The sequence below is a fragment of the Parasteatoda tepidariorum genome, chromosome 4 (assembly GCF_982258835.1).
Source record: "Parasteatoda tepidariorum strain Cologne lab strain chromosome 4, Ptep-v5.0, whole genome shotgun sequence".
Lineage (NCBI taxonomy): Eukaryota > Metazoa > Arthropoda > Arachnida > Araneae > Theridiidae > Parasteatoda > Parasteatoda tepidariorum.
In genome coordinates this window covers 12,046,917-12,073,317 of record NC_141758.1, presented here as the reverse complement: position 1 = coordinate 12,073,317, position 26,401 = coordinate 12,046,917, and the positions used below count along the sequence as shown (strand labels likewise).

General features: G+C 31.8%; 1 protein-coding gene across 1 annotated transcript in view; it reads right to left on the bottom strand.

Annotated features, from left to right (window-relative positions):
• The window catches only part of LOC107451644 (potassium channel subfamily T member 2-like), a 388,964-nt gene that overhangs the window by 117,148 nt on the left and 245,415 nt on the right, over positions 1 to 26,401 (bottom strand). The window contains exon 10 of the mRNA XM_071181980.2: positions 4,293 to 4,387. Coding sequence (XP_071038081.2) covers positions 4,293 to 4,387 — 95 coding nt within the window. The remainder of the gene's footprint in view (positions 1 to 4,292; positions 4,388 to 26,401) is intronic.

Genomic DNA, 26,401 nt, shown 5'->3' with positions numbered 1-26,401 from the left:
ACCGAAATCCGATAAACTACTTTGATTTTAAATAAAGTGTTTTATTTTATGATTTGTCGCAAAAATTTTAAGTGTAGATTGGCGGCACTTAAAAACCGTCAAGTCTGTACCTGCGGTGGCGTTAGTACGCAAGTACCGAATTTTAATTCCATATTTTCTGAATCATATTACTTCAAACATTAGAATGTACAAGAAGTGTACATAAACACATAATGTTATACCATTTAATTTTTCAAAAAAAGTATTTTGACAATAATTTTTATCAAAAAATTATTAACTAAAAAACGTTAAATAAAGAATTCTTAGGATAAAAAACGATTTTAAAAATTCTTTATATTGAAATAAAAACTTTCATATTGTTTCTTTTTTTTATTCTTATAGTTCTTAATCAGACGTAAAAATCCATTCTGTATAGAACTATCATCAAATAAGAAAAGAAAATAATTACAAGCAAATTTTTTATTATAAAAATCATAACACTCACTTGTTTTATAAATCCGCAGAATTCCAAATGAAATGTTCTTCGCTTGAAAATTTTATTTTCAAATAATATATGCATAGATTATCCCTTCATTACTTTTAGATAACATACCACACATCAAAATTTTATAATTGTAAGATCTCGATATGAATTTGAATCTGTATCTTAAAAACAGAATAGCTGAATTCTAGTTGAAATTATTCTTTCAAAACTAAAAAATACTTACCAACAATACGATAAAAAATAATTAATAATCAGCACAAATGAAACTATTTCAAGTAGTTCGGATGATTCTTTATTATTGCTTTCCGAATTATATAGATATAGAAATATATACTATTCTATAAAGAGGAAGAATATTCTATAACTATTACAGTTCTGTAAGTTCGGAATTCACTTTGTTCATTGGAATGACAAAAGCAATGATGCCTTCACTTTAATTTGTAATGAATTGAAGACAGAAAAAATTATTTTACCGTAATACACACATCTGAAACAGCAAGTGATCATGAAATTGAAAGTTATGTTATTGGTTATTGGTAATAGAAAAGTAAAAACTATTGAGATATTGTTCTTCAAATGCTTGGCGTGTTCTGCCTCAATGTTTGGCTTGTTTTGGTTAGTTTTTTCAAGAAGTTCTACCTTTTCCTTAGGTAAATTTTGCTTCGTATTTCCTGCTAAGAAAATGGCGTCCGTCATTGCCCGATATTTTCAGGCTCCCGCTAGAGGGCGTACTCGAGCGTTGCGATCGCGAATTGTGAAAACTGTTAAATAAAAATAAAGGCAAAGGCAAATTTTCTTCAAATTGCACGTCTTCAATGATTATTTAGATTTAGTATGCAATTTTAGGTTAGCACAATTAAATATAGTTTTTGTATGCTTCATTGCTGACAGTTGTCATTTGAAAACTATTAGATTGTTTATTATTACAAAGTTTTCGAATTCACATTCATTTTATTTCTTTCATTTAAAAAAATAGATTTTGGTTTTAAATTTATCATTTTTATATTTCTTATTTAATTTATTTCATTTTTATTGTCTTTTTTATTATTGAAAATAAGTATGTGAATTTTTGATTTAGCAAATTTGTGACCACTGTCAACTTTTACGTTTCTTTTTATTTCTGAGAGAGAATATTTGCAAAAATATGCAGCCTAAACGAATCGCTCTTAGTCGATCAACATCTCAGGCACGAAAAAAGAGAACTTTCCGTGTTTTAGAAACATCGGAGCAACGAGAAAAAAGACTTGAAACTAATCGAGAACACAATGCTTTTGCCCATTCCTTAGAAACGTTTGAGCAGCAGGAAAGAAGACTGTTAACAAATCAACTACGCACTACTCAAGCCCGTTTGTCGGAAACATCAGAGCAACGGAGAGCAAGAACTAAAACCGATCGAGAACGCACTACTCAAGCCCGTTCGTCGGAAACATCAGAGAAACGGGAAGCAAGAATGAAAATCAATCAAGAAAGCACTTCGCTATTCAGACACTGCCAATACTCTGATTTGAATCTCAGTGCATTTCACTATGATCCGACAACCAACTATAGTCTTCACCCAAATGCAATATCGGAAAATGGATCAATTATGTATGTTTTGTAGGGCTCTCAAATTAAAGAATGAAACAGCTGGAATTTTCTGTTCTGGAGGCAAATTGAAACTACCAGATTTAACATCGCCTGCCGAGCCATTATCAACGTTCTTATCAAGTCAAACAAATCAATCGAAAAAATTTTTGGCGAAAATACGCCGGTACAATTCGTGTTTCCAAATGACTTCATTCGGTACTACAAGTATCGGTGCGCATATGGGCAGCCAGAGTTATTTATTCACGTACATTTCACGTGCAATCCTGCTTGAGCTGAAATTAAAGAGCTTTTGTAACCTAGGCAAACATCATCGAATCTTCGTGATATTAGCGCACGTGAGTTAAACAAATATTAAGCTCTATACTTGGTTTCTTTGCGAAGCGTCATGTTTTTGGAGAGACACAGTGTCTGATGTATTCTATTGAATGGCAAAAAGGAGGATTGCCACATGATTTGGCTCATTGAAAAAATTACTCCATGTCAAATTGGTCAGCTCATATCAGCAGAAATACCTGATATCGTCATTGATCCAGACTTATTCCAGATCATCATCCAAAATATGTTTCATGGTCTGTGTGCATCCCCATACATGTCTGTTTGAAAATGCACTAACGATATCCTAGAGAATTAACTGCTGAGACTATCACTGGTTTTTTCACCATTAAATAAAAGTCTCATTTCAAATCATAATCGAAAATCTATTTTACACACTTAAATGCAAAATTAAAATTAAAATTGAAAGCGTTGCAAAGCACGCAGGGTACAGCTAGTATTCTATACAAATAAGAGCAGTTAAAAAGATGTTAAGCAACAGACAATTGTTAGCTCGAAGAAACATAATAAGGCTCTACGATTTTGAGACCAACAGCACGATATGTTAATAACGTGATCAGCATTGCGCCACTCGCTACAGCTAGGCCCCAGACAAGTTGGCGTCCATGGATCTGAAGCTGGGTGGTGTACACCCAACTACAAATATATATATATATATATATATATATATATATATATATATATATATATATATATATATATATATATATATATATATATATATATATATATATATATATATATATATATATAAATATAGTAGTTGGCAAGTATGCTAAAAATAAGAAGATAAATTTTAACAAATTAATAAAATTATTATTAAAACTACGATCATAAAATATTCAACAGGCGGTTATGAATGTAGATTATTAGATCTTTAGAAGAGAATTTTGAAAAAAATGCTACTTATTATAACCCGTATGGAAAATGTTATTGCTATAAATTTTTGAAAGTAAAAAAAAATTAGTAACTTTTAACTACCAGTTTAAAAGTTCAAATTATTTTATTACATAAAGTGGAAAAATTATTGAATAATTAATCTTATGGTAATAGGAAAAGCTTACATTCAATAAATGCGGAAAAAGATCTGCATATGTCTTTAATATAGTTCACCACGAGCGAGCTGGAACAAATTCATTAAAATTCGATTTCTCAGGAGCTAATGGACCAATTTTACTCAAGTTTTGCTTTCGTTAAAATGATGTAAGATGCGGAATACCTTACAACTCAAAAGATTTTTATCTCTTATTAAATTAAATAATAAAAAATAACTAGTATTTATTAAAAGTTACTTTATGCCTGGAATTATTTTTAGATATGTGAGCATTATAATTGTGCTCCAATACAGGGATGCTAATCGCTCCGCTTTCTAAAAAAGTTTTAAAAAACTTGTCCTCTAGTTAAAAGTGTCACTCCGAGATAACAGTATAAAGTTGCATTTCATATGATACTTTGAATCATTTATAAGTAGTAAACGAAAAATACTAAACTAAAAATAACTTATTTATGCTACCACTAAAAAATAATTTTTTACAAAGCGGAGCTGACTAACTGAACTGATACGGAGGTATCTAACCCCCGGGGGTTATCTTTTCCTTCAACGGAATTAAGACAGGAATTCCCTTGTCTTCTGGTTTGGGTTCAAAATTACAAGGTAACGGAGTTGAACATTAGTAGTAGTAAACCCTAAAATTGGGTCGGCTGTTCAACGATGGTTAAATTGAGGGGGTATGAAAAAGGGGGGATTCTCGTGCGAACGACTATGTGTAAATGAACTCTGCGAGATCGGAATCTGTGAAATATATGAAAATATGCAATAAATTGAAATAAGGGCATAGGTTAAAATTGAAAATATTTTGAATGTTTTAATACAAAATGATGTCCTTACCTGGTGAAAATGAGGCAAAGCAGAGTGGCTGAAAGTATCATGAGACGATGTGATAATGCTGACTGAGAACGCTGCATGGCACGATGAAGATCATGCTGTAAATACATCATCAAATAAATTATCTAATTCCTCATCATAACAATATTCCATGTGATTAAAAAAAAACTGTCTCTCACGAACCAATGAGGCTAGTTTATTTACGCTACTTTCCACACAAGAAAAAAAATGCAAGTAATAGAGTGACATTCATTGGACGTGTCCTTTTAAGACCTGATACAACGCTAAGTACTAATCTTTTCTTGTATAAATGGCTCAAAACGTAAAAAAGTGCTAAGGAAGTTATTCTGTTATAAACATCAATCTAAGAATGCGCACTAACATATATTATTAACAATTAGATGAAATTTTATGTTCGTAATGGGTAGTTTTAATCTTAAAATGGCAGCTATATTAGAGAAAAAAGTTTATACTCAGTTTAAACTTGTTTTAAAATGAAAATATTACTGTTACTGTGAATGACGAAATCAAGAGAATGTCTACTTTCACCGGTGATTATTAACAATCTTATTAACAATCTACTTTGGAGAATGTCCGAAATATTTGTTATATCCGAATTAATATTAGATATTATTATATTTATTCGAATATTTTAATATCTGCTGAGGATAGATTAAGAGAAACATCAGTGTTCGGAGTACCGGTTAAATGTATACCGGCCAGTGTTACAGAACCTTAAACAAAGTTATGTAGGGCATATCGGGCAAATGTATAACGGGCATTGGCACTTAACCCTTTGACGGTTATGAACGAGTTCAGCTCGCAATCGAATCGTACTTCATAATGCGCGCAAGCGAGTTCCGCTCGGGAGCAAAATTTCGCCCGTAATGGTTAGTAACGAGCACTACTCGCGTAGTGGAATATCTCCGCAATGCGCGCTGACGAGCTGAGCTCGTTCGACATTATTATTCTGCATTGACTATGTTAAAAACGAATCCTACTCTTGAAACATAGTTTAGTTTCGCTGCCTGCAGAAGGCAGTTCGGGTTCCATGAATTTTTTTTTTCATAATGAAGGAGAAATTATTTTTTTTACCTTGTTCTTTTTATGCGTATTTTGGTGCGTTTTTTAGGGTGCTTGTGAAGTAAAATGGGTGAAAAGCGAAAGTTAGATAATTATGATGATGATTGTGATGCAGAAAGCCTATCAAGTTGTTAAGTTTTGAGTCTGATGTAGACTTTGTTCAGAGTATTTAGGTAATAACAGTATTTAAATGTTTCATAAAGTTTTACATTAGTTGTATTTATGTAGTCCTTTCAATTTAATATTTGTCTTATATTTATAATTAACTACTATATATATAATCTATATATATATTTCTCTTACACGGCACCAAAAAAAAGCCTCATTACAACTCCCCGAATGGCAACGTTAGAAAATTGACCAATGATTGCTGCTAAAAATGTCACATAGCAAATGTCAGATGAGGTGGCTCAACATATAGCTCTTTTAAAAACGGAAACAATAACCAGAGTGAGCATTATCAGGTTGTTCAAATCAGATTCATGCCCTGAAAACATGATAATATTTAATTTAAACTCAATTAGGAATTAATTAGGCTGGCCTTCTCCATGACTATAAATAAGTCACAAGGTCAGACCTTTGAGAAAATCAGTTTAGTATTTCTCGGGTAATGCTAACAGCCATGCATTTTAATTTATTGTATGTAAAACATCCTTATTTTGTTCTAAAATGTTATGTACTTTATCACAAATGTTAATTAATATAGAAATTGATTTCAATAATGCTGATCGCCAAAAAATATTTCATTTGGCGATAAAACAAATTTTTGTGTTCTTGAAAATGAAAGACTTTTTGAGGGTTATTATCTCACCAGGAAAAGTTAGGGTTTAAAGTTTATATTTTAAAATAATAAAAAAAATTCTAAAACTTTCAGAATTTCTAGCGCTAACTAATTTATTATACACATTTAGTTGAATTTAGGTGAGTAACTGCAATATTTGATAATTTATTTTGCTAATATGTTTCTCATTTAGCTAATGTTTTGATTTTTTCACCATGTACAATCTAAATAGCTAATCTACTTTTTTAAAAGCCAATAAGAACATTGATAGAATTCTTCTACATAAATACAATAGTATGTCTTTGATGATAAAATACTATGACTTTGATGATAATATACTATGTCTTTGTGCTAGAACATTGCGTTCAATGGCGAGCGAGCGCAGCGAGCCATGGTTCACGGCGCAACCACATAGGATTGCGTAGCAATTCTCGGGAGTTGGCGAGCGTTAGCGAGCAGGGGGCAGAGCCTCCTAGTTTATTATAATCATTTATAATTTACTAATAATAATTATTATTTTAAAGTACGTAAAAACTGTTATTTATGTACTACAAATACTTTAAGAAATTTTTAAAACGCGTGAGGCGAGCTGTCTACGGCACCGCTTTGTAAAATAGTATTTTCTAGAGGTAGCGAAATTCAAGTTACTTAAAGTTCAGTATTTTTTCTTTTAAGTAATTTTTTCACCACTAAATATCAAAAATTATAAGTATCATATAAAATGCAACGTTAAAGCAACAGTCTACTGGTTACTCAATTAAAAAGTAAGCGTAACTGTCCTTCTCCATCTAATTTTACTACATAATTTGCTACCACTTTATTTTAACAATTCCAGAAAGAGGAGCAGCTAGCCTCGCCGGAGAAGGGTGACATTTTCGGAAGTACGGCGGGATAAAACAGCTGCCACTTTCGACTACTGTTTGCTCGTATTACTGCATGAATAAATGAAACGAAAACTGCTTATTTCCCTGACCGTCAAAGGGTTAACTAGAACCAGTACATATTTCGGACTCTTACCAATGCGACTATGTGTTTGTCAACATTCACCGGTGGAAGTCAACAATCACCGATTTCGTTCATTCACAGTAACATTATGCACGTATTTGGTTTATAAGTAACAAGTACGATCGTGCTTGTTGGGTCTTAAAGGGTTGTGGTGGAAAGAACGTGTGATTGCATAAACAGGACAGGAAATCAGTACCCTGAATAGCTGTCTTTATCAGCAAACTGGCGGTGTGCAGCCTTTTCTGGAACCGCAGTCCATAGTACATGCATTTTTAATACTTCATCTGCAGTCGTGAATTGTGACTAGTGGTGTGAAGGGCTGTCTTAACACATTGCTGACCGGCAACTTTTCTGAAAACTACCCCCATGTGCCCGGAAATTGTTCTGAGAGCGAATGTGGAGCTAAAACAATATAAATAAACTTAGAAAACTTTTAATTTTCAATGCCGTATGATAAAAACCATAACAATCACCTACGGGTAATGGTACACCATGATATACCTGCAAACTCTTCCGGATTTTCCGGAAGATTTTATTTTTATATTTAAAGTGGTAGTAAATATATACTATTTTTTCTTTTATAAACTTATTTTTTTAATGATTTTGATCACCACTATTCTTACAAAAATAAAGCACATAAATTAATATGCGTTACTATCATAGTTGTCAACTTAAGGTTTCTCAAATACAACGTATTTGTTTGCTTAAAATTGAAGTTTCAATTCCATTTTAATACCACTGGGAAATATGATAATGCAAAGGATTAAAAGTTGGCAGGTATGCCATGAGTTTTGCAAATATATCCGGTTTCGTAAATTTATAATAAATTGGTATAGAATTAAATAGTAAAACTTGAAAAATAAGGAAATTACGCCCACTTTTTAAGATAGTCACTACGAGATCACTGCTAACATGATTACTATGACTCGTAACCGGTCACCAACGCTTGGCCACGAAAACAAGAATTTACTCGTGACCGGTCAGCAATGTGTTAATTGCATGCAAGTCCCCCGGGCATAGAAATGTTATAATATGTCACATTGTTTGAAACCGAATTAAAAAATTACATAGACATAAAATAATTTAGCAAATTTAAACACATTTTGATAACCTCTAAAATTCAATGTATATAAGATAAAGCATAAATTATGCATAATTTTCAAAAGAAAGATTAAGATGGTAATCAGTTGCAATCTTTGAATAATAACATAATTTTGAAAACCATGGAAATTAATTAATTTTAAAAAAAGCATAAAGGTATAACAAAAGAAAAAGATCGAAATGTATGAATCATTTTGCCTTACTTAGCAGTTATTGAAACATCTTTCAAAGCACATCAAGCACAACCAGCTTAAAAGTTGTTGTCCCATAGTACTGTGTAATTCTAAACTCTTTCGATTTTTATTTTATTTAACTTATCTTAAATTCTAAACAGAGTTGGTGGTGGTCGAGCATTTTTCGAGACATTACGGCTTAACATAAAACTTACTCACATTAATTTATTTTGCATCGATAAAGATTAAGGAACGCAATGATGTGTCAACATTTGCAGGAAGAGAGAGTTGAATACCTAAACCCTTCATCGCAATATAGAAAAATAGATTTTTGGTTAAACTACTTAATTTATTGGTGTGTCTTATGATAATCAATTACTATTTGTAGGAAAAAAAATTCATACTTTATGCGAAAGAATATATATATTTTTAAAAATATATATAAGTCAGTGTTGGTTACCCTCAGTTTTTTTAATACAATTTATGAATTCTTTTATTAAAGAAAGGCTCTTTTCTAAGAAAATGTTTCAAACAGATAAAGTATGTGTTAGCAAGTCTTTCATCAACCCTCGACAGACGGGCTTGGTGTAGGATTGGTCACTAGATGCTCAGGACTGTACACGTGTCCTCTGGGTGACGACTGTGTGGTTTTCGCGTCCGATGGGCCTGGGTTCTGACGACCATGACGGATGTGAAGGGGAGAAGCAGCGCAATGACCGCGAAAAGTCGTAAGCGCGCTTCGTGGGTCGGCTATCCACCTGCGGTGGCCAAGCAGAAAAATTATGGTGACTTAACTCTTTTCATTTTGGAAATCTCTCTTAACAAGACAAAGACATTCGTATTAATAAATTATGGATGCCAGGGATAAGTCATATTTATTTATTTAATTATTCAATGGTGACTACCACCATGCCTTATATTGCAGCAAATTATTCATATTTAAAGTAAAAGTCATTTTTTTAAAAAAAAAATACTTTCAAAATAAAACTGCAAGAAAAATACTAGAACAGTTGCTAATTTTGGTTTCTTTCAATAGATTTTTACTATGTATTAATCACCACTTTTTATATATTTTGTAGCCAGGAGCATCCCTGATAAAAATATATTAATAATGCCAAAATACATATTTACATTAACACCTTGCCATGTCTTATTATAAAAATAATTTTTATGTCACTTCGGTAATGTGATAATAAAATTGTTTGTTCACGAGCTTTCTGTCACCATTGTGTATAATCTTCCTTTTATACACATCTCTCTATCTTCCATAACATGTCTTATCCATTCCAATGTAAAGAGATAAGCTTTCTTTTCACTCTTTCCCTTCTATTGACGTTCTTTTAAAAGACATTCCTTATTGATCTGACATTCAGGATTAGTATCACTTGTGTTATAGAGTGGAAATGCGATTCAGATGACGTTTGCCGAACGGAAAAGGAAATTATCGCCATTTTCTATCCACTTCAACACAGTTTGGCGATAAATGATGATTTCTTTCCATTAATGATAAGATTTATGATTTGCTCTTTTATTTTGTAGTATTGAAAAATAGTTTTAATAAAAAAGCAATGAATTTAACTCGTAACGTGAAGAGCAATGCAACGAAAATAATTTTTCAGTAATGATATCTCGATAAATGTTTAATTTAGTGTAAAAGTGATTGATATAATTTTAACCACAGCCTGAAATCGATTTACTAAGTTCGATTTTAAAAATATATTATGCTGCAAACTTATATAATTTATATCACAGAATCGATTTTTCACAAGGCGTCCATCTATAACTACATGCACATTTTACAATTTCTGTCTGTAAATCTTCTTGTCTGCTAACTTTTGCTTTTACAGAAAAATTATTTTCCAAAGTGGTAGTAAGTTGCCGAATCTTAATGCCAACTGTTCCGCTGTCGCCAAATTAATCAGAAAAGTGGTACAGAAATAAAAATTTCAGCTAACGTTTTACAAGTATCACCACTACCTCATAAGAAGAAAACTGACGTTTTATGCATTTAGTTAAATTATTTAAAGGCAATGGTTGGCAAAATAGTTTTAAATCAAATTTTCTAAACTGAAAAATAGTGCATTAAGACATAAACGATGCTACCATAAAGAGCACACAAAAATATTTTCTTTCTCCACAAAGCTGGGTAAATTGGCATCTCTGGTAAAACCACCAGCGCATGATCATCATTCATTTGTTCAGAGATGACTGACGAATTATCTTGAAATCATCTTCAAATAGGATAAATAAATTCGCCGGTATGTAATAGAGATAAAATTTAGGAACACAGTTCTTGCAACCCATGATTTGAAATGCTGTGGCGTTTAACGGATTCAATCCAAGAAAGAAAAAGCATTTAACTAATGGGTAAACAGTGACCGAAATGAAACTATCACAACTTTTACCTTCTTATGTTTTTTTCAAAGAAAAATTCTAGACATAAATATAAAAAAAAGAATGATGAGAAAACTTCACATGCATTGTTCTTATAAACATATCATTCCTTTTTTAAATTAAGTGGTTAATTTCTTGTGTTGTCTTACACTAAGATAAAAAAAAAATCATAATTCTATAAATGAAAAATAAATATTTTAGATTTGTATTGCTAACATGTCACAGTGAGCTAACAAATTTTGTTTCGCCATATTTTAAAAATAAACAAACTGAGAATGAAGTAATTTTGTGGCCAGTTTTTGTGTTTTTGAAAGGACTACGAAAAGTTCCTTACCAAATATGATAAGTTTTAGTGGTTTAATCTTATTTTAATTTTTGGAGGATAAAATCACACGCAATTAATTAATTTGATTTAATTGAAGTAACTTTATTGAATTGATTTATTTGATTTCACTATGAAATCTTCCTTAAAGTTATATCTTTAATTAAACCTATTGTTGGAGTGGTTTGTTACTCCTCTGAATACATTAAATTGACAGAATTAAGTTTCGGTCGTGTGTTGGCAACAGATATTTTATTTTCAGATAACGTAAGTGACGTCATCCGTGCATATGATTATGGAATCTGTATATAAGGCATGCATTGTTGTAAGCATATGTTCTTGTCTTGTCTCTTCACTATGTCACGTCACTGTGTTGTTGTTTCCGGTGATGTATCAACATTTTTGTTAAGATATATTTATGTTTAATATCTTCAGTTGTACGCTGTATCGAGATGGTACTGTATGAAATAAAAAAATGTTTAAATCTTCAAGTTTCTTCATATGAGTTAACACTTTCACTCACTACTGTGCTGCTCCGCTAACGCATCAACACCTATACACTAAATAAATGCAATGAAAGCAATGTATTAAAAAATATGTTAGATTTGAATCCTTTTTTGTTTAAGAACATAATCTCGTTTTTATTCAAATGTCAACAGTCTCTTTAAGCTTAAACTGTAATTCATTCTTAACGTTTATAAACAAACTAGAGGACTGCGCCCCCTGCTCGCTAACGCTCGTCAAACCCCTGAGAGTTGCTACGCAATCTTATATGGTTTGCTTCGCAAACCAAGCTTGCTTCGCTCGCTACTAACTTAGGTACATTGCAAATGCGCAAAATTCTAAGAATTCAAAACAATCATTCAAATCCATATAACAACTTTTTTTTTAAATTACATCTTTTTCGTAAATACTAAGTCATTAAAATAAATTTGAATTCAAATAAAGACTCATTAACTGAGACTCCTTTTTCAATGAATAACTAATAACAATAATAAAACAAATAAATTCGTCATATAAATCAAAAATCGTCAAATAAATTCGTGAAAAAAAACGCTTTCAACAAAGTACTAAAATAGAGATCTATCGACAAAGACTACTCACTTCTGCCTAGCTTAATAGTATGAGATTGCCGCAGCTGAATTGTTATTTCAGTTTTCGTTTTTAAAAGTGCTATACGTTGAGTCACCTCAATCTAAATTTGCCATGTGACATTTTTACCCGCAATCATTGGTCGATTTTCTAGCGTTGCCATTCGGGGAGTTGTAATGAGGCTTTTTTTTGTCACCGTGTAAGAAAAATGTATATATAGATAGCTTTTTAAGTTTAATGTGAAAGAGCACTTTTCCAATATGAAATAATTAATGACATGAAAAGTTCTTTTCTAAATTCTATGACCCATTTTTTTATTTTTGAAAATAAAAAGACCAAAAGAGTTTTCTTGCCAAGTGTGATAAGTTTTATAAGTTTAAACAAATTTTTAAACTTCGGAGGATAAATTACATGAAATTAAGTAATTGGATTGAATTAATTTAATTTAATTTCCTCTTTCAATTTAATTGTACAGACTTAATTGAATTTATTTAATTGATTTCACTGTGAAATCTTCCTTAAAGTCATACCCCTAATTACTCCTCAACACTAGTTAACAGTAATGAAAGCAATGTCTTAAAAAATTTGTTAAATTTGAATTCTTTTCGTTAAAGTACATAATCTCGCTTTTATTCTAAGGTGAACAACTCTTAAAGCTTAAGCTGTAATTAATTCTTAACGTTTACAAATATCTGGCTTTTTAAGTTTAATGATATGAAAGTGCACTTTCCTAATAAAAACGAACGATGTTTAAATTTTCCTCCTCATTTAATCTTTACCCTTTGTCAACAAACCGTAATTTTAGGTGAATAAAATAAAATCCTCACTTGAATTTACAGGGTGAAACTAATTAATATGCATGTGTTGTTTTTAATTACAATGGTATTATTTAACAATGAAATGTATTAAATTGTAGAAAATATTTTAATTTGAAGTGAAGGCCCAATTATACTTGAGGTAGGATTGTAGGAATTAAATTACAGAGAGGAAGAATCGATCATCTTGGATCTTTTATTCCAACTGGGAAAAATATTATTCAGGAAAAATATTTATTACTTACTCTTTAAATTCTATGAGTGGGAAATAATGGTTTTAAAAGAATTCGAAAACAAAATGTAGCTAGGATAAGTACAAGTATGGTTAAAATTAGAATAATAAATAATTAAAAGTTTAAAAAAGGAACTCTGTTTCGGTTAGTAACGCACAAAACAGTCAAGCAAAATTGAGAACGCATGAGTGTGAAAAAGTAATAATTTTTAATAATGCTGTCTGCTGAATTGTTACAACTAAACTTACCAGCTAAAGTTTGTTGAAAGTTTTATTTAGTTTTGGAGTATGTCTAAGACTTCTTATTTGATAAGTTAATAAAAATGAATAAATATTTGTTAAAAGTTTTTTTTTCTTTTTTTGCATGGAACTTTTTTTGCATTTCTTTAGATAAACGAATTTTATAATCGCGATATAAAAATGTTTCGATTCGCTTTAAAAGTTACCAAATTATGACGATACCAAATTACCTAATTATGGCAAAATGAAATAAAATCAATGAAGGGGTCCAAACTGTGAACCTCTCTCCTGAGCTGAAAAAAGGTACATGTACCTTTTCTACTGCAGTAGAACTTCGATTAACCGAGCTTCGATTAACCGAGGTTTATGTTAACCGAGGCAATAACGAAGTCTACATTTTTTTTCTCCTCTCCAAAATGAGCTTGGAAGAAATTATACACATATTAGTTCGTTGTCCGTGTTACAGGCACTTATTCCCCACAAAAGCACTCAACTTCCATGAAATATTACACCCTGAGAAGACAACATCCACGAATGCTTTGTTAACAATGGTCATGTGACTTGTAAGTTAATCATGCAAATTTTAAAAATACAATATTTTCTTGAGATTTGTGTTATTTTTGAAAATGCATCTTTCGATATTTAACTAAGTATAGTTAAAAAAAAAAACTACATTTTACTTTTTAAAATTTACTACTAGAGTTGATTTCCTTTTCAAATCATTTTAGCTGTGAAACATTAGTTCATATATGTTTATTTTTATCATTTAAAAAACGTTCTATTGTTTTTTACTTTAAAAGTACGCAAACACGGAAGACTTTTAACGTTTATTAATTACCTCTTGAGCCATTAAGATTGAGTCCTCGAACGTGAAGATCCGATCATTAGATCAAAAAATATTCTGGGTGGTCAGTTTATTTTTTTGCGCATGCTCTTCCATTGTGCTTTTCTGTAAGTTTTTAAGTGACTCTTTTCATTTCCATTCTTCAAAAGTTTAATTTTTAACTATTTTTTATCCATTTTAATCTTAGTACTTTACATTTATAATGGATGTTTTTGAGTGGGGGGGGTCATTTTATAATGGATGTTTTTGTTTACGGATACTTATTGTCTTTTATTTAATAATTATTCCTTTTTGATGACTATATCAGGAAAGCAAAAGCAAAGTAAGGGTAAACAAATTTTTTATTTAGGAAGTTAGATTATTTTTCAGATAGTCTTGCAAAGTTTCTGCTTTTTAAATTAAATATAGGCAACAAAAGTTGAACAAGACATTTTTTTCCTATGTCAGGCACTGAGCTGTATTAGTTTTGCCTTAGAGGATGTCAGAGCTGTTACTCATCCCACGTTACCCAGCGGGCACCTGTGAACCAAAGTCACGGAGGCGAGTAACATTGCCCACGCCACACTGCCACAAACCCGTTTATAGGATGGCCCACATTCATACATCACACACAACAGAGGACAACACAAGAGAGAGAAACATCCGTGCCCAGAGCGGGATTCGAACCCGCAGTCATTGGCTTCGCAGTCAGGCGCGCTAACCGCTCGGCCACTTGGCCGGCATTGAACAAGGCATAATTCAGTGACATACTCACTTACAACTTTTACTATAACTATACTTACAAAACACATTCAACTATTACTACTTATACTTATAAACAAGACACACTAAATATTTGCTACCTATGCTTATAAACAACACTCACTTAACTATTGTTACCTATATTTATAAACAAGGCATACTCAGCTATTATTACGTAATATATTTAATTTTAAAAAAATGGAAACTTTGCCAGACTGTCTTTAAGGTAATCTCTCTAAATAAGAAGTTCGCTTAAAAGTTAGTAAAATGCCATAGCAAATTTGTTTCACACGTTTAATTGGTGGATTATTTTTTGACAAAACGAGATAACTAACGAAGAAAAGTGCAACAAAAAATACATTTCTGAAACAGACATATCTCTTGCAATATATGATCACATGTAAGAAGTTTTGTTTCCTTTCAAGAATATTAGATGGAATAGTTATTTGAATTCAATATTTAACAATAATAATTTTAAATAATTTAAAGAATATTTATTTCAATCGTGATAATTTGGCCTTCATAAATTACCATGAAAGACATACTTTTTTATAAAACTAAAATTTTGTTAAATAACATTTAGTAGCTTGTATCAAATGTGATTACTATTCCAAATTATCCCTCACATTTTAGTTGAATTTCAACATAGATGATAATCCCTAGATGTCCTTAGATATCGGTTATTCAACGCCAGTTTTAGCAAAAAATTACTTCAGAATCGTCTGAAAATTTGGATAGTTACAATAGAAAAATATTTTTTATTATTATTTGTTGACGTTATCAGATCAAGCTAGTTTCAAAAATTTTAACCTCCAAAATAAACATTAACTTTAATAAGTATCAGTGGGTGCCGATGCTCCCTTTCATAGAAATCTAAGATTTTCCCCATTAATTTTGTACTTTAGTACATTGCTTCGCTTTTTTTCCCGTAACGGCTATTTCTAAATCACGTAAGTTTATAGAAACGGACTTCTATAAGGTAATTATAAATAAATTCAGAATCTGTGAGTTCAAACAAGACATAGCTACCACAATATTAAGTGGTGGCTATTTAATTTAAATTAAAAAAGCTGATTTATCACATCAATGGTAATACATTATATCAAATATATATATATATAAACAATAATTTAAAACGAAAGCTGGTAGTGACAAAATGCGTAAAATTATGTTATGAATATTTTTTCGGAAAAACATTTGTAATTTTGAGGGATACATGTCATTCATATAATGGCCTCATTAGCACTTTTTTTTAAATAAATAACCTGAACCCTTTGCTTACTGAGCACTATGCTGTACAAACGTCTTAACGTCCACATGTTGTATCAGCCCGTAAGCAGAAGCATTTGTCATTCTATAAAATTCCTAGGTATTATATACCATGCTTAACTATTATATATAGCGAAAGTATGTACTATTTCGCCTATTTTATACTTTGCCTAAAAATGTCTGTTGATATATATGATACCGGCAAAGTATGAAACGCCGGCATTCTATAGAATGCCTAGGCATTGTATATAATGCCGGATGTTTTTAGGCAAGGTATGAAATATGAGAAGTATTACATACTTTCCCTAGGCATTATATATAATACCTAGCCATTCTATAGAATGACAAATGCTATTTAGGCAAAGTTTGAAAAAAACGCCCTGATGAAGTTATTATGTAAATGATGTGCATTTCTCAAAAACAAAAATTTTATTCTCAAAAAATAATGAGAGTGTCATTAAAAAAAATTATTCAAAATGAGTTAAGAAAAATGAAAGTTGTACAAAACATAATTTATGCCTTTGTTATTAAGGGAAACAAAATTTTCATAGAAAAAAAAAGAAATTAACCTACTTGTTGCAACATGGCTGACTTGAATGTCATTTTGAATTACATTTCATTATATTACGAAACGAATCGGAGATGCATTTTATACTCTGCCGATTTCTCATTTGGCATTCTATAGAATACCTAGGAAATGTGTGAAATATATATCGTTTCATACATTGCCTGTTAGTTTTAGGCATTATATACAATGCCTAAGCATTTTATACAATGCCGGATTTCGAACTTTGCCGGTAACATATAGAATGCCTGCGTTTCATGCACTCCAGTAACATATATTCTACATCCAGGGATGAAATTAAAATGGAAAAGAGAATTAGTGATTGAAAATATATTTCATTTATATATGATGTTTGAACTAGAATGTTAATAATCTCTAATTGTTCTTCTAGTCTAGTCTTGCAGTTGTAACTGGGCACCTGTGCCGCTAAGCTGCCCCTATCCCATCCATCATATGTTTACTGTTTGTATGCATTCGCTATGGTTAGCAGTTGTGATTGCTTTAACCCTTTAGCGCCGACTATCACAAATACGTGACAGCATAAAACCGCATCAATCAGGGTAAAAAGATAAAACTGGTAATCAAAGTAATTCTTTAGCAGTTTATTTGTGGGCGGAGTTATAATTGTTTGATTTATTTAATTCACCATTACTTTGTTCAAAATAAAACTATTTAATTATACTTTGAATTAACATTGATTATATATATGATTAAACTAACAATAATTAAAGTAAAAGCAAAGTAAGTCTGTCAAATTAGCAACGACTACATTTAAGTTACTGTTTTTTATTTAATTACACCTTGATTCTGATTTTGTACGAATGCTTTTCTGAATCACCCGTCCCCAAGGGGTTAAACGATACAAGCACTTTTCTTGAATACTAACTGTTCTTAGTTATCAACTCAGGAATGCCGTAACCGACTACTTATGTAAAAAGTGGTAGAAACCCAATTCGCTTTTATTTATTTATCATCTCCTTAACTATTCAATCTTATTTACCACTATAAATTGTAATTTAGATTATTTATATACCATTCTTTGCATTCACTTTCAATAGTTCAAATTATGTTTATATTTATATGTTTCAATTTAGATTTGATATTCAAATGTTATATCTACCATATTTATCTATGTCAGCCTATGTATATATATTTCAAATTATGTTTTTATTTATATGTGTAAATTTAGTTTCGATATTCAAATGTTTATTTACCCATGCAAAGTGCTTGTAATTTTGTATCAGCTACCACATCGACTGCTAAATTCAAAATGTTATTACTTTAAACTTATGTAAATTTCTAGATGTATGGGATAGGGGCCGCTGCGCGGCCCAGGTGCCCAGTTTTTTATAAATAAAGTAAGTAAGTAACTTTCAATAGTGGTATCAATTGTGCTTTTTATATTCATGAAAATTTCTGATTATTTTATAAATCATGACTCATTTTAAATATCAATTCATGTTTAATTTATCAAGCAAATTTGCTTGATCTTCTGTTATGCTACCTTAATGCTGCATAATTCAAAATGTTTTTAATTCAACTTGTAAATACTTCATGATGGATGGGTTAGGGGCCGCTGCGCGGCCCAGGCACCCAATTTTGGATTAATAAAGTAAGTAAGTTTCAATAGTGGAATCATGAGAAACGAGGATAAAAGGTTTTGGGTTTTTGAGATAGATGCGGCGAGATATCATGATGACAATGCGGTCAACTGGTTTTTGACGTCATCAACATTTGATTGAAAGTTTCCGGACGGAACGGTGACGTTGCCCGAGGTGTCGAAGAGGAAGTGGATGTCTTGATTTTGCTGACTGCATTTGACCATTTTTCCTTCGAGTTAGTCGTACTTATTTCATTCTCTTGCAATTATGTCTGATTTTACTAATTCTGAATTGATTTGAGAGTTTGAGTAGTTGCAAATTATGTAAAGGTTTCTGCCTGCAAATTGTAGTCATCAATTTACGCAACCATACCGATTAAGCTGATAATTCAACTACACTACAATGGCTACTTATCATCATCATGGACGTGGCGGTAAGCGGCTGACTGAAAGACATGCACGTGATTCAACGACGGATGAGGAATGCACGGATTTTGAAACCAAAATGGCTAAAGAGTTTGCAGACATGGAAAGGAGAATTAAAGAAGATGAAATGAAAAATAAATAACTACTTGAGAAATTAAATAAGTTGGAGCAGTCTCTCATGCCTTTGACAAATAGGCCTGAAATGCCGATTGCAACAGTTGATGTCACTGACATGGAAATTTATGAAGGCGGCCAACTTTTGGAACAGACGGGGAAGGCGTCAACCATTGATTCAGAAAGCTCAACCAAAAATAGCACAGAACCCCCTCCGAAAAAACGTAAAAAGAAGAAGAAAACGCAAACCAAAGTAAAAAAAACGAAAGATAATCTAATCATGACTACAACAAGCTGCCATTCTTCACCGACAGATACCGCCACTTTCTCACCACTACCAGATTCTTGCTTAGCTCCACCCATGGAGGATTCAAATAAAGCTGCTGCTCCACCCACAACTCCAGTAAAAGTGCTAACAACCAAGCATATTAAAGTCTTAATTCGTGGACTCCCAGCTGAACTAAACACAGAAGATATCTCTCATGAATTGGGGAAAGCAGGCATCTCAATCCAAAAAGTAATACAGTTTAAGAGAAAAGTGGGCGAGGCCTATCGGCTCCTCCCACTTTTTCTCACAATTCTTATAGAAACAGAAAATAACCAACAAATCTTCTCCGTTACCAGCATATGTGATGTCCCGGTCAAAATTGAAAGGTTCCGCGGCGGGAGAGGCCCGATTCAGTGCTTTAACTGCCAAAATTTTGGCCACACTCAAAAATTATGTAATTCACCTCCAAGATGTGTTAAATGTGCCGCAGAACATCGATCTTACGAGTGCCACAAGGACATCAACACTCCACCTATGTGCTGCAATTGCGGGGAAACCCACACTGCCAACTACACGGGGTGTAAAGTCCGTCCCCCCAGGAGGGGCCCACGTGCCATTCCATTCACAACTACAGGACAAGTTCACAGATTGGTAACGATCATCAAAGAACTTCATGATCTTTTAAAAAACAAAGAAGTGTTCCAGCTATTACAATCGATCATGAGGGAGACCACTCCCTGGTGATATCTTTTGCCTTAGTTAGAACTCTTATTTTAATCACAGAACTCTAATTTCGTATTTTCACACTGCTTATTTAACAAATATAGAATGTTTTCAGTTTATTCAATTTCGAGTTGCATACATCAGATGGTGCCACTAACGTTTGGCAAAACCAAAGATTTATACAGCTCGACTTATGTTTTTATCTATGTATCATCTCGTTCAATAATTTTCAATTGCCTAATTTCCATTTCACCTTTCATATTTCTATGCATAATATTCATATCAAGCTGCATTTAATTACTATTACACATTTCTCAAATTTGGTTGAATTCATGTTTCTTTTGCAAATAATGATTAACGTATCTATCTCCAATAATGTTTGTAAATAAATACCAACGTATATTTTTCAAATCATGCCTGTATATAATTATCATATTTCTTTGTAATACAAAATGTTTTTAATTTATCAAGCAAAGAGCTTGACTTTTTTTTAAAAAGCTAGCATAAAAAAGTTACACTGCATTTTCAAATCAAGCTATTGCACATTTCACTAATTATGTTTGAATACAATGTTTCTTTTTCATTGATCAAGGTTGCAAATAATGATTAATGTATCTATCTCCAATTATGTCTGTAAATAAGTACCTATGTATATTTTCAAATCATGCCTGTATATAATAACCATCCTTAAATTGATTGTAGTACAAAATGTTTTAATTTATCAAGCAAAACGCTTGACTTTTAGAAATAGCTACCATACTGTTGCTAAAATCAAAATGTCTTTAAATCAATGTATATAATATTTCATGATGTATGGGATAGGGGCCGCTGCGCGGTCCAGGTGCCCAGTTTTTGCGAAATAAAGAAACTTTCAATAGTATTCCAATTACCAGAAAGAACCACCCCAAAGATCAAAATTCAAGACGAATGGGAAAAAGGCCGCTAACGGCCCCAGGCGCCCAGATAAATGTTGTTGATGATGATGATGACTTTCAATAGTACATACTGCAACTTCAAAGATATTTAGGACCTCCTAGAATACGACAAAACAGAATCGATGAATCGGTTAGTGGCGCTTCGCGCCAAACGCCGAGATAACCCCAATATCCAGCATCCAGCACTTTCAATAGTAACAGAAGCTTTTGCCACACATATGGCTAAACAATTCTCCCTTATTGATGACTATGATATCGGCACACATAATATTGTCAATACCACTGTCTCGAACTTCCTAGTCTCTAACTCCCAAGTCACCCCTATTGAACCCACCAATAATTATGAAGTACACAATATTATCAAGAAACTAAAATCAAAGAAGGCACCAGGTGATGACAGTCTTAAGAATAAAATGGTTAAACTTTTACCAAATACTTACATCTCCACCTTAACAGATATTTACAATGACTGTCTGCACTTAAATTATTTTCCCCCAAACTGGAAGAATGCAACCATTATTCTGATTCCCAAAGCAAATAAAAACCTAACCTTACCCGAGAGCTTTAGACCAATCAGCCTATTGTGTATTTTTGGTAAAATTCTAGAACGTATACTGTATAACAGAATAAAGCCTTTTCTAGGTTGTCTGCCTAATGAGCAGTACGGTTTCAGAAAAAACTTAGATACCACCAAACAACGCCTTCGAATCATTGACTTCATTGGTAAGAGCCTGCACAACAAACAGGCAACTGCATTTCTCATGCTTGACATCAGCAAAGCATTCGATCGAGTTTGGCAAGCTGGTATCGTACTTAAACTAATTAATTTAAACTTTCCCTATGGCATTGTAAAAATAAAACATAACTACTTATCAAACCGTACTTTTAATATTAAACTAAATAGTGTTGTTTCATCGAGGAGAAAAATAAATGCGGCTGTTCCCCAAGGGAGCATTCTAGGACCGATACTGTTCATTATTTATACCCACGATTTCCCCATATTTCACGACGACCACAACAGTATCACGGCGTTTTACGCTGACGATACTGGAATCTTGCAGAAATCTCTCAAACCAGATAATGCACTTCAAAAACTACAGAACAAGTTATATGATGTTGAAGACTTGTGCCTGAATTGGAAGTTCAAACTAAATGCTAGTAAATCGCAACTTTTAATAATACAAAAGAATAGAAAGTCCTACTCTAATAAATACCAACTAGTTCTCTTCAACAACACTATACCCATTGTTGATAAAGCTATATATTTAGGCTTAACCATTAATAAAAAACTGACCTGGTCTGATCATGTAAATAAAATTAAAAATAAAGTATACGCAGCAACCAAAAAACTTCAAACACTTTTTCATAACCGACACCTTAGTTTAAAACTGAAAAAACTCCTGTATACCTCGATGATACGTCCTATCATGACGTACGCCTCACCTGCCTAGGTGTAACGCCTCCAAAAAAGACCTCAAAAAACTTATCGTACTTCAAAACAACATCTTGAGAAAACTCACGGGAGCCAAAAGGTTTATCCGCAACAACGCCATTCATAGAGATCTTAACATTGACCGCTTTGACCATCATTTCAACAAATTAAATAGAAACTTCTTTATTAAAGCCGCCACCTGCAATACCGCAAATTTTAATGATATTTTCGACTGCATAAATCTCAAAGAGGATGCAAAAATTCGACCCTTTGCACACTTCTACACTTCTGATATCATACTAACATTTAACAACACAAACACTCACAGATGGCAGGGTCTTTACTTAACAGAGCCACATTTACTTACACATATACACACATCCTCACAATCCTTTAACTCGCCCCCCTTTTGTATGTATTTCCAAACTGTAAATATTCATTTGTGTTTATTTTCCCATTGTACTTTAATTTTACCTTTTTCATGTACATTTTTATTACTTATAATTTTGTCATTGCCTAATAATGGCAAAGTGCCATTTTTCTTTTCTCAAGAACTCCATTTGCTCCCCAAACTTTAATTTTGTCATGTATGTTTCTAAGTTTAACTTCAAGATGAATGGGAAAAGGGCCGTAAGGCCTCAGACGCCCAGTTCCACTGCAACGAACGAACGAACGAACTTTCAATGGTAAACTGAAAAAAAATATGCTCTAAAAGATTTGCTAATACTGATTAATTCAATAAAATTTCAAATTTTATTCTACAGCACTGTTTGCATTTTTAGTCGTCTGTGCCAACCCTGTTAACTGTACATCAGTATTTACTGTCTATCGAGTAAGAAACAGTCATATCTTATACGCTATAGTAACTTAAAAAAATTAAAATGACATTTAATAGTTTTTTTAAAAGGTAAGTACTTTTCCAAATTATCCCTCACACTTTAGTCGAATTTCAATACAAATGCTAATCCCTAGAAGTTAATGCAAGAAGTCCGAACATTACACAATCTTGAAAGCAGGAATGAAATAAAAATCAAAATATTGATTCGCTAGTCTTGCATTTTTGACTGTTGTTTAAACAGCCGTTGTTTGACTGTCTTCGATGTTTAAACTGATTATATGTAGTTGTGTCCTGCATCACTGTAAACCAAATACACTAAATCAAAAACAAAATTTTATAATCCTTTGAACATTAAAGAAAAATAAAGAAGCTGGTGTGTATGGAAAATTTTAAATATTACGTTATTATATTTTTAATTATTATATAATATTATCTTATTAGTCTAATATTAATTTAAGACCACTATTATACTTGAATATAGTACTAGATTACTATAATTAAGACTTATACTAATATAGGACTAATACTAATTTTAATTATCAGTCTTACTTGAGCTATCACAATAAAATGAGAGGTTTGTGTGTTATTCCCTCTGTTAACTCCAGTATGAGCGTCGGTGGCTCAGTGGATAGAGCATTCGCCTCCAAATGAGGTGGCCCAGGTTCGAATCCAAAATGTGACTCGTTGACACGAATTCTGTTCCCGGTTCACATCGACTACAGTGCTGACGTAAAATATTTGTTAGTTTGGCATTAATAATCGCGCTTGATTGAGTAGGTTATTCAACGCCAGTCCAGAATCGTCTGAAAATTTGGACAGTAGACAACTATTAAAACAAAATTTTATTATTATTTGTTGTACTTTCCGCTGTCTTTACCTTATCAGATGAAGCTCGTTTTTAAAATTCATACCTACAAAATAAACATTAACTTTATTAACTATCATTTGTTGCCTATGCTCGTGTGCTCATGGAAATTTAAAAGATTGTCAAATTTTAGAACGATCGAACAATTTCCTTATTAGTTTTGTACTTTAGTATATTGCTTCACTTCTTTCCCGTAACCGCTGAGTCTGCGTCACGTAAGTTTATAAAAACGGTTTTCTACATCGTCAATATAAACCTCAAAATCTTTATCACATTCAAAATCTGTGAGTTTAAAAGAGATATAGCTACCACTTACTTATTTGGTAGCTATTTCATTTAATTAAATTACAATGAAGAATACTATTTAAAGTAAACCACAATGACAAATATCCTATATAAACAGTCGTTTAAAACGAAAACTGGTTGTCACAAAATGTGTACATTTTAATTATGATTTTATTTTCAGAATAACAATTGTATTTTTGAGGAGTGCATGTCATTTATATAATATCCTGTTTTCATAAATTACCTGAAACCTTTCCTTACGGTGCACTATGCTATACAAATCACCTATGATTTTACCTGTTGTATCACGTGGACATGTAGATCGTGTAAACGTTGTTGTATGATGTTAACCAGAGTTGGTCAAAAATGTAATCGATTACATTTTTTGATTACAGTAATCAATTACTTGTAATTATGATTACAATTTTCGAAAATTTTGATTACAGCTGTAATCATGATTACAATATTGATTACAGTAATCAATTACTTGTAATCGTGATTACAAAGTTTGATTACAGCTGTAATCATGATTACATAGTCGATTACAGTAATCAATTACTTGTAATCATGATTACAATTTTCAAAAAATTTTGATTACAGCTGTAATCATGATTACAATTTTGATTACAGTAATCAATTACTTGTAATCATGATTCCAAGTAATTGCGATTACAAGTAATCACAACAAAAACGATTACAAGTAATTATGATTACAAGTAATCAAAATATATGATTACATGTAATTTGATTACATGTAATTTGATTACATGTAATTATGATTACATGTAATCTAATTACACGATTACAAGACTATTGTATTCCTATAAATGATTATATTTTACAGTAGATAGTAGAATGTATTTTATAATGATACATTTTGCACGTATTAACATGTACTGCATTTTGTACGTATTTGTATACGTACAAATGAATGTAACTGAAATGTATGTACATATGATTTTATCTAGTGCATATGTTCAGACATTTTAGTATCACACACATGTACATACACTTATATTGTAGGTATAAAATATATGTACGTATGTATATAGATAATAATTACGTATGTATGTGCAAACAATGTAGGCACGTACATTTATACAAAATGAATATATGCATTTTATGCAAAAATTTGTGTATGTAAAATGTATATCTATGTTCATGTACGCATGTATATACAAGTACTTGTGTTTGTACGAACATACATACATTGTCTGAACAATGTATGTCCCATGCATGTATGTGCAATTTATTTATGAACAGTACAATATATGTATGCATGTACAATATAGGTATATCTGTAGGATGTACAATATATGTATGTATACATGTACATGATATGCATGTCCAGTGTATTTATGTACATGTACATAATATGTTCATGCTCAATGTAAGTATCCACATATGCATAATACATTTGTGAACTATTGTACGTACATTAGGCGTATTTATATTTCACATATATACATACATGCATTCGACATGCATAACGTACGTACATACACACATTTGAGATGCATATATTGTACAGATGTATATACATATAGCGTACAGATGTATATACATATAGCGTACAGATGTATATTCATATAATGTACATATGATGAAATGAACATATAATGTTCATATAATGTACATATGTGTGTACATATACAGTACGTATGTGCATAAATATATTGGGCATAATTCTTTCGTTCAAATTTTACATGTGTACATGCATGCTATCCCTATCTATGCATATGGTGCAATGTATATATGTACAATGAATGTATCCACACATGTACAATACACGTATGTTCCATGTATGCATATCCATATGTACTATATATGCACGTACAATACATGAATGTATGTACATACATTGTACATGCGTACATACATTACACGTATACATATGTACATTACATTTATGTCTAAATATGTGTACAATGCAATAAATAAAATGCATGTAAGTTAACTTTTAATGACT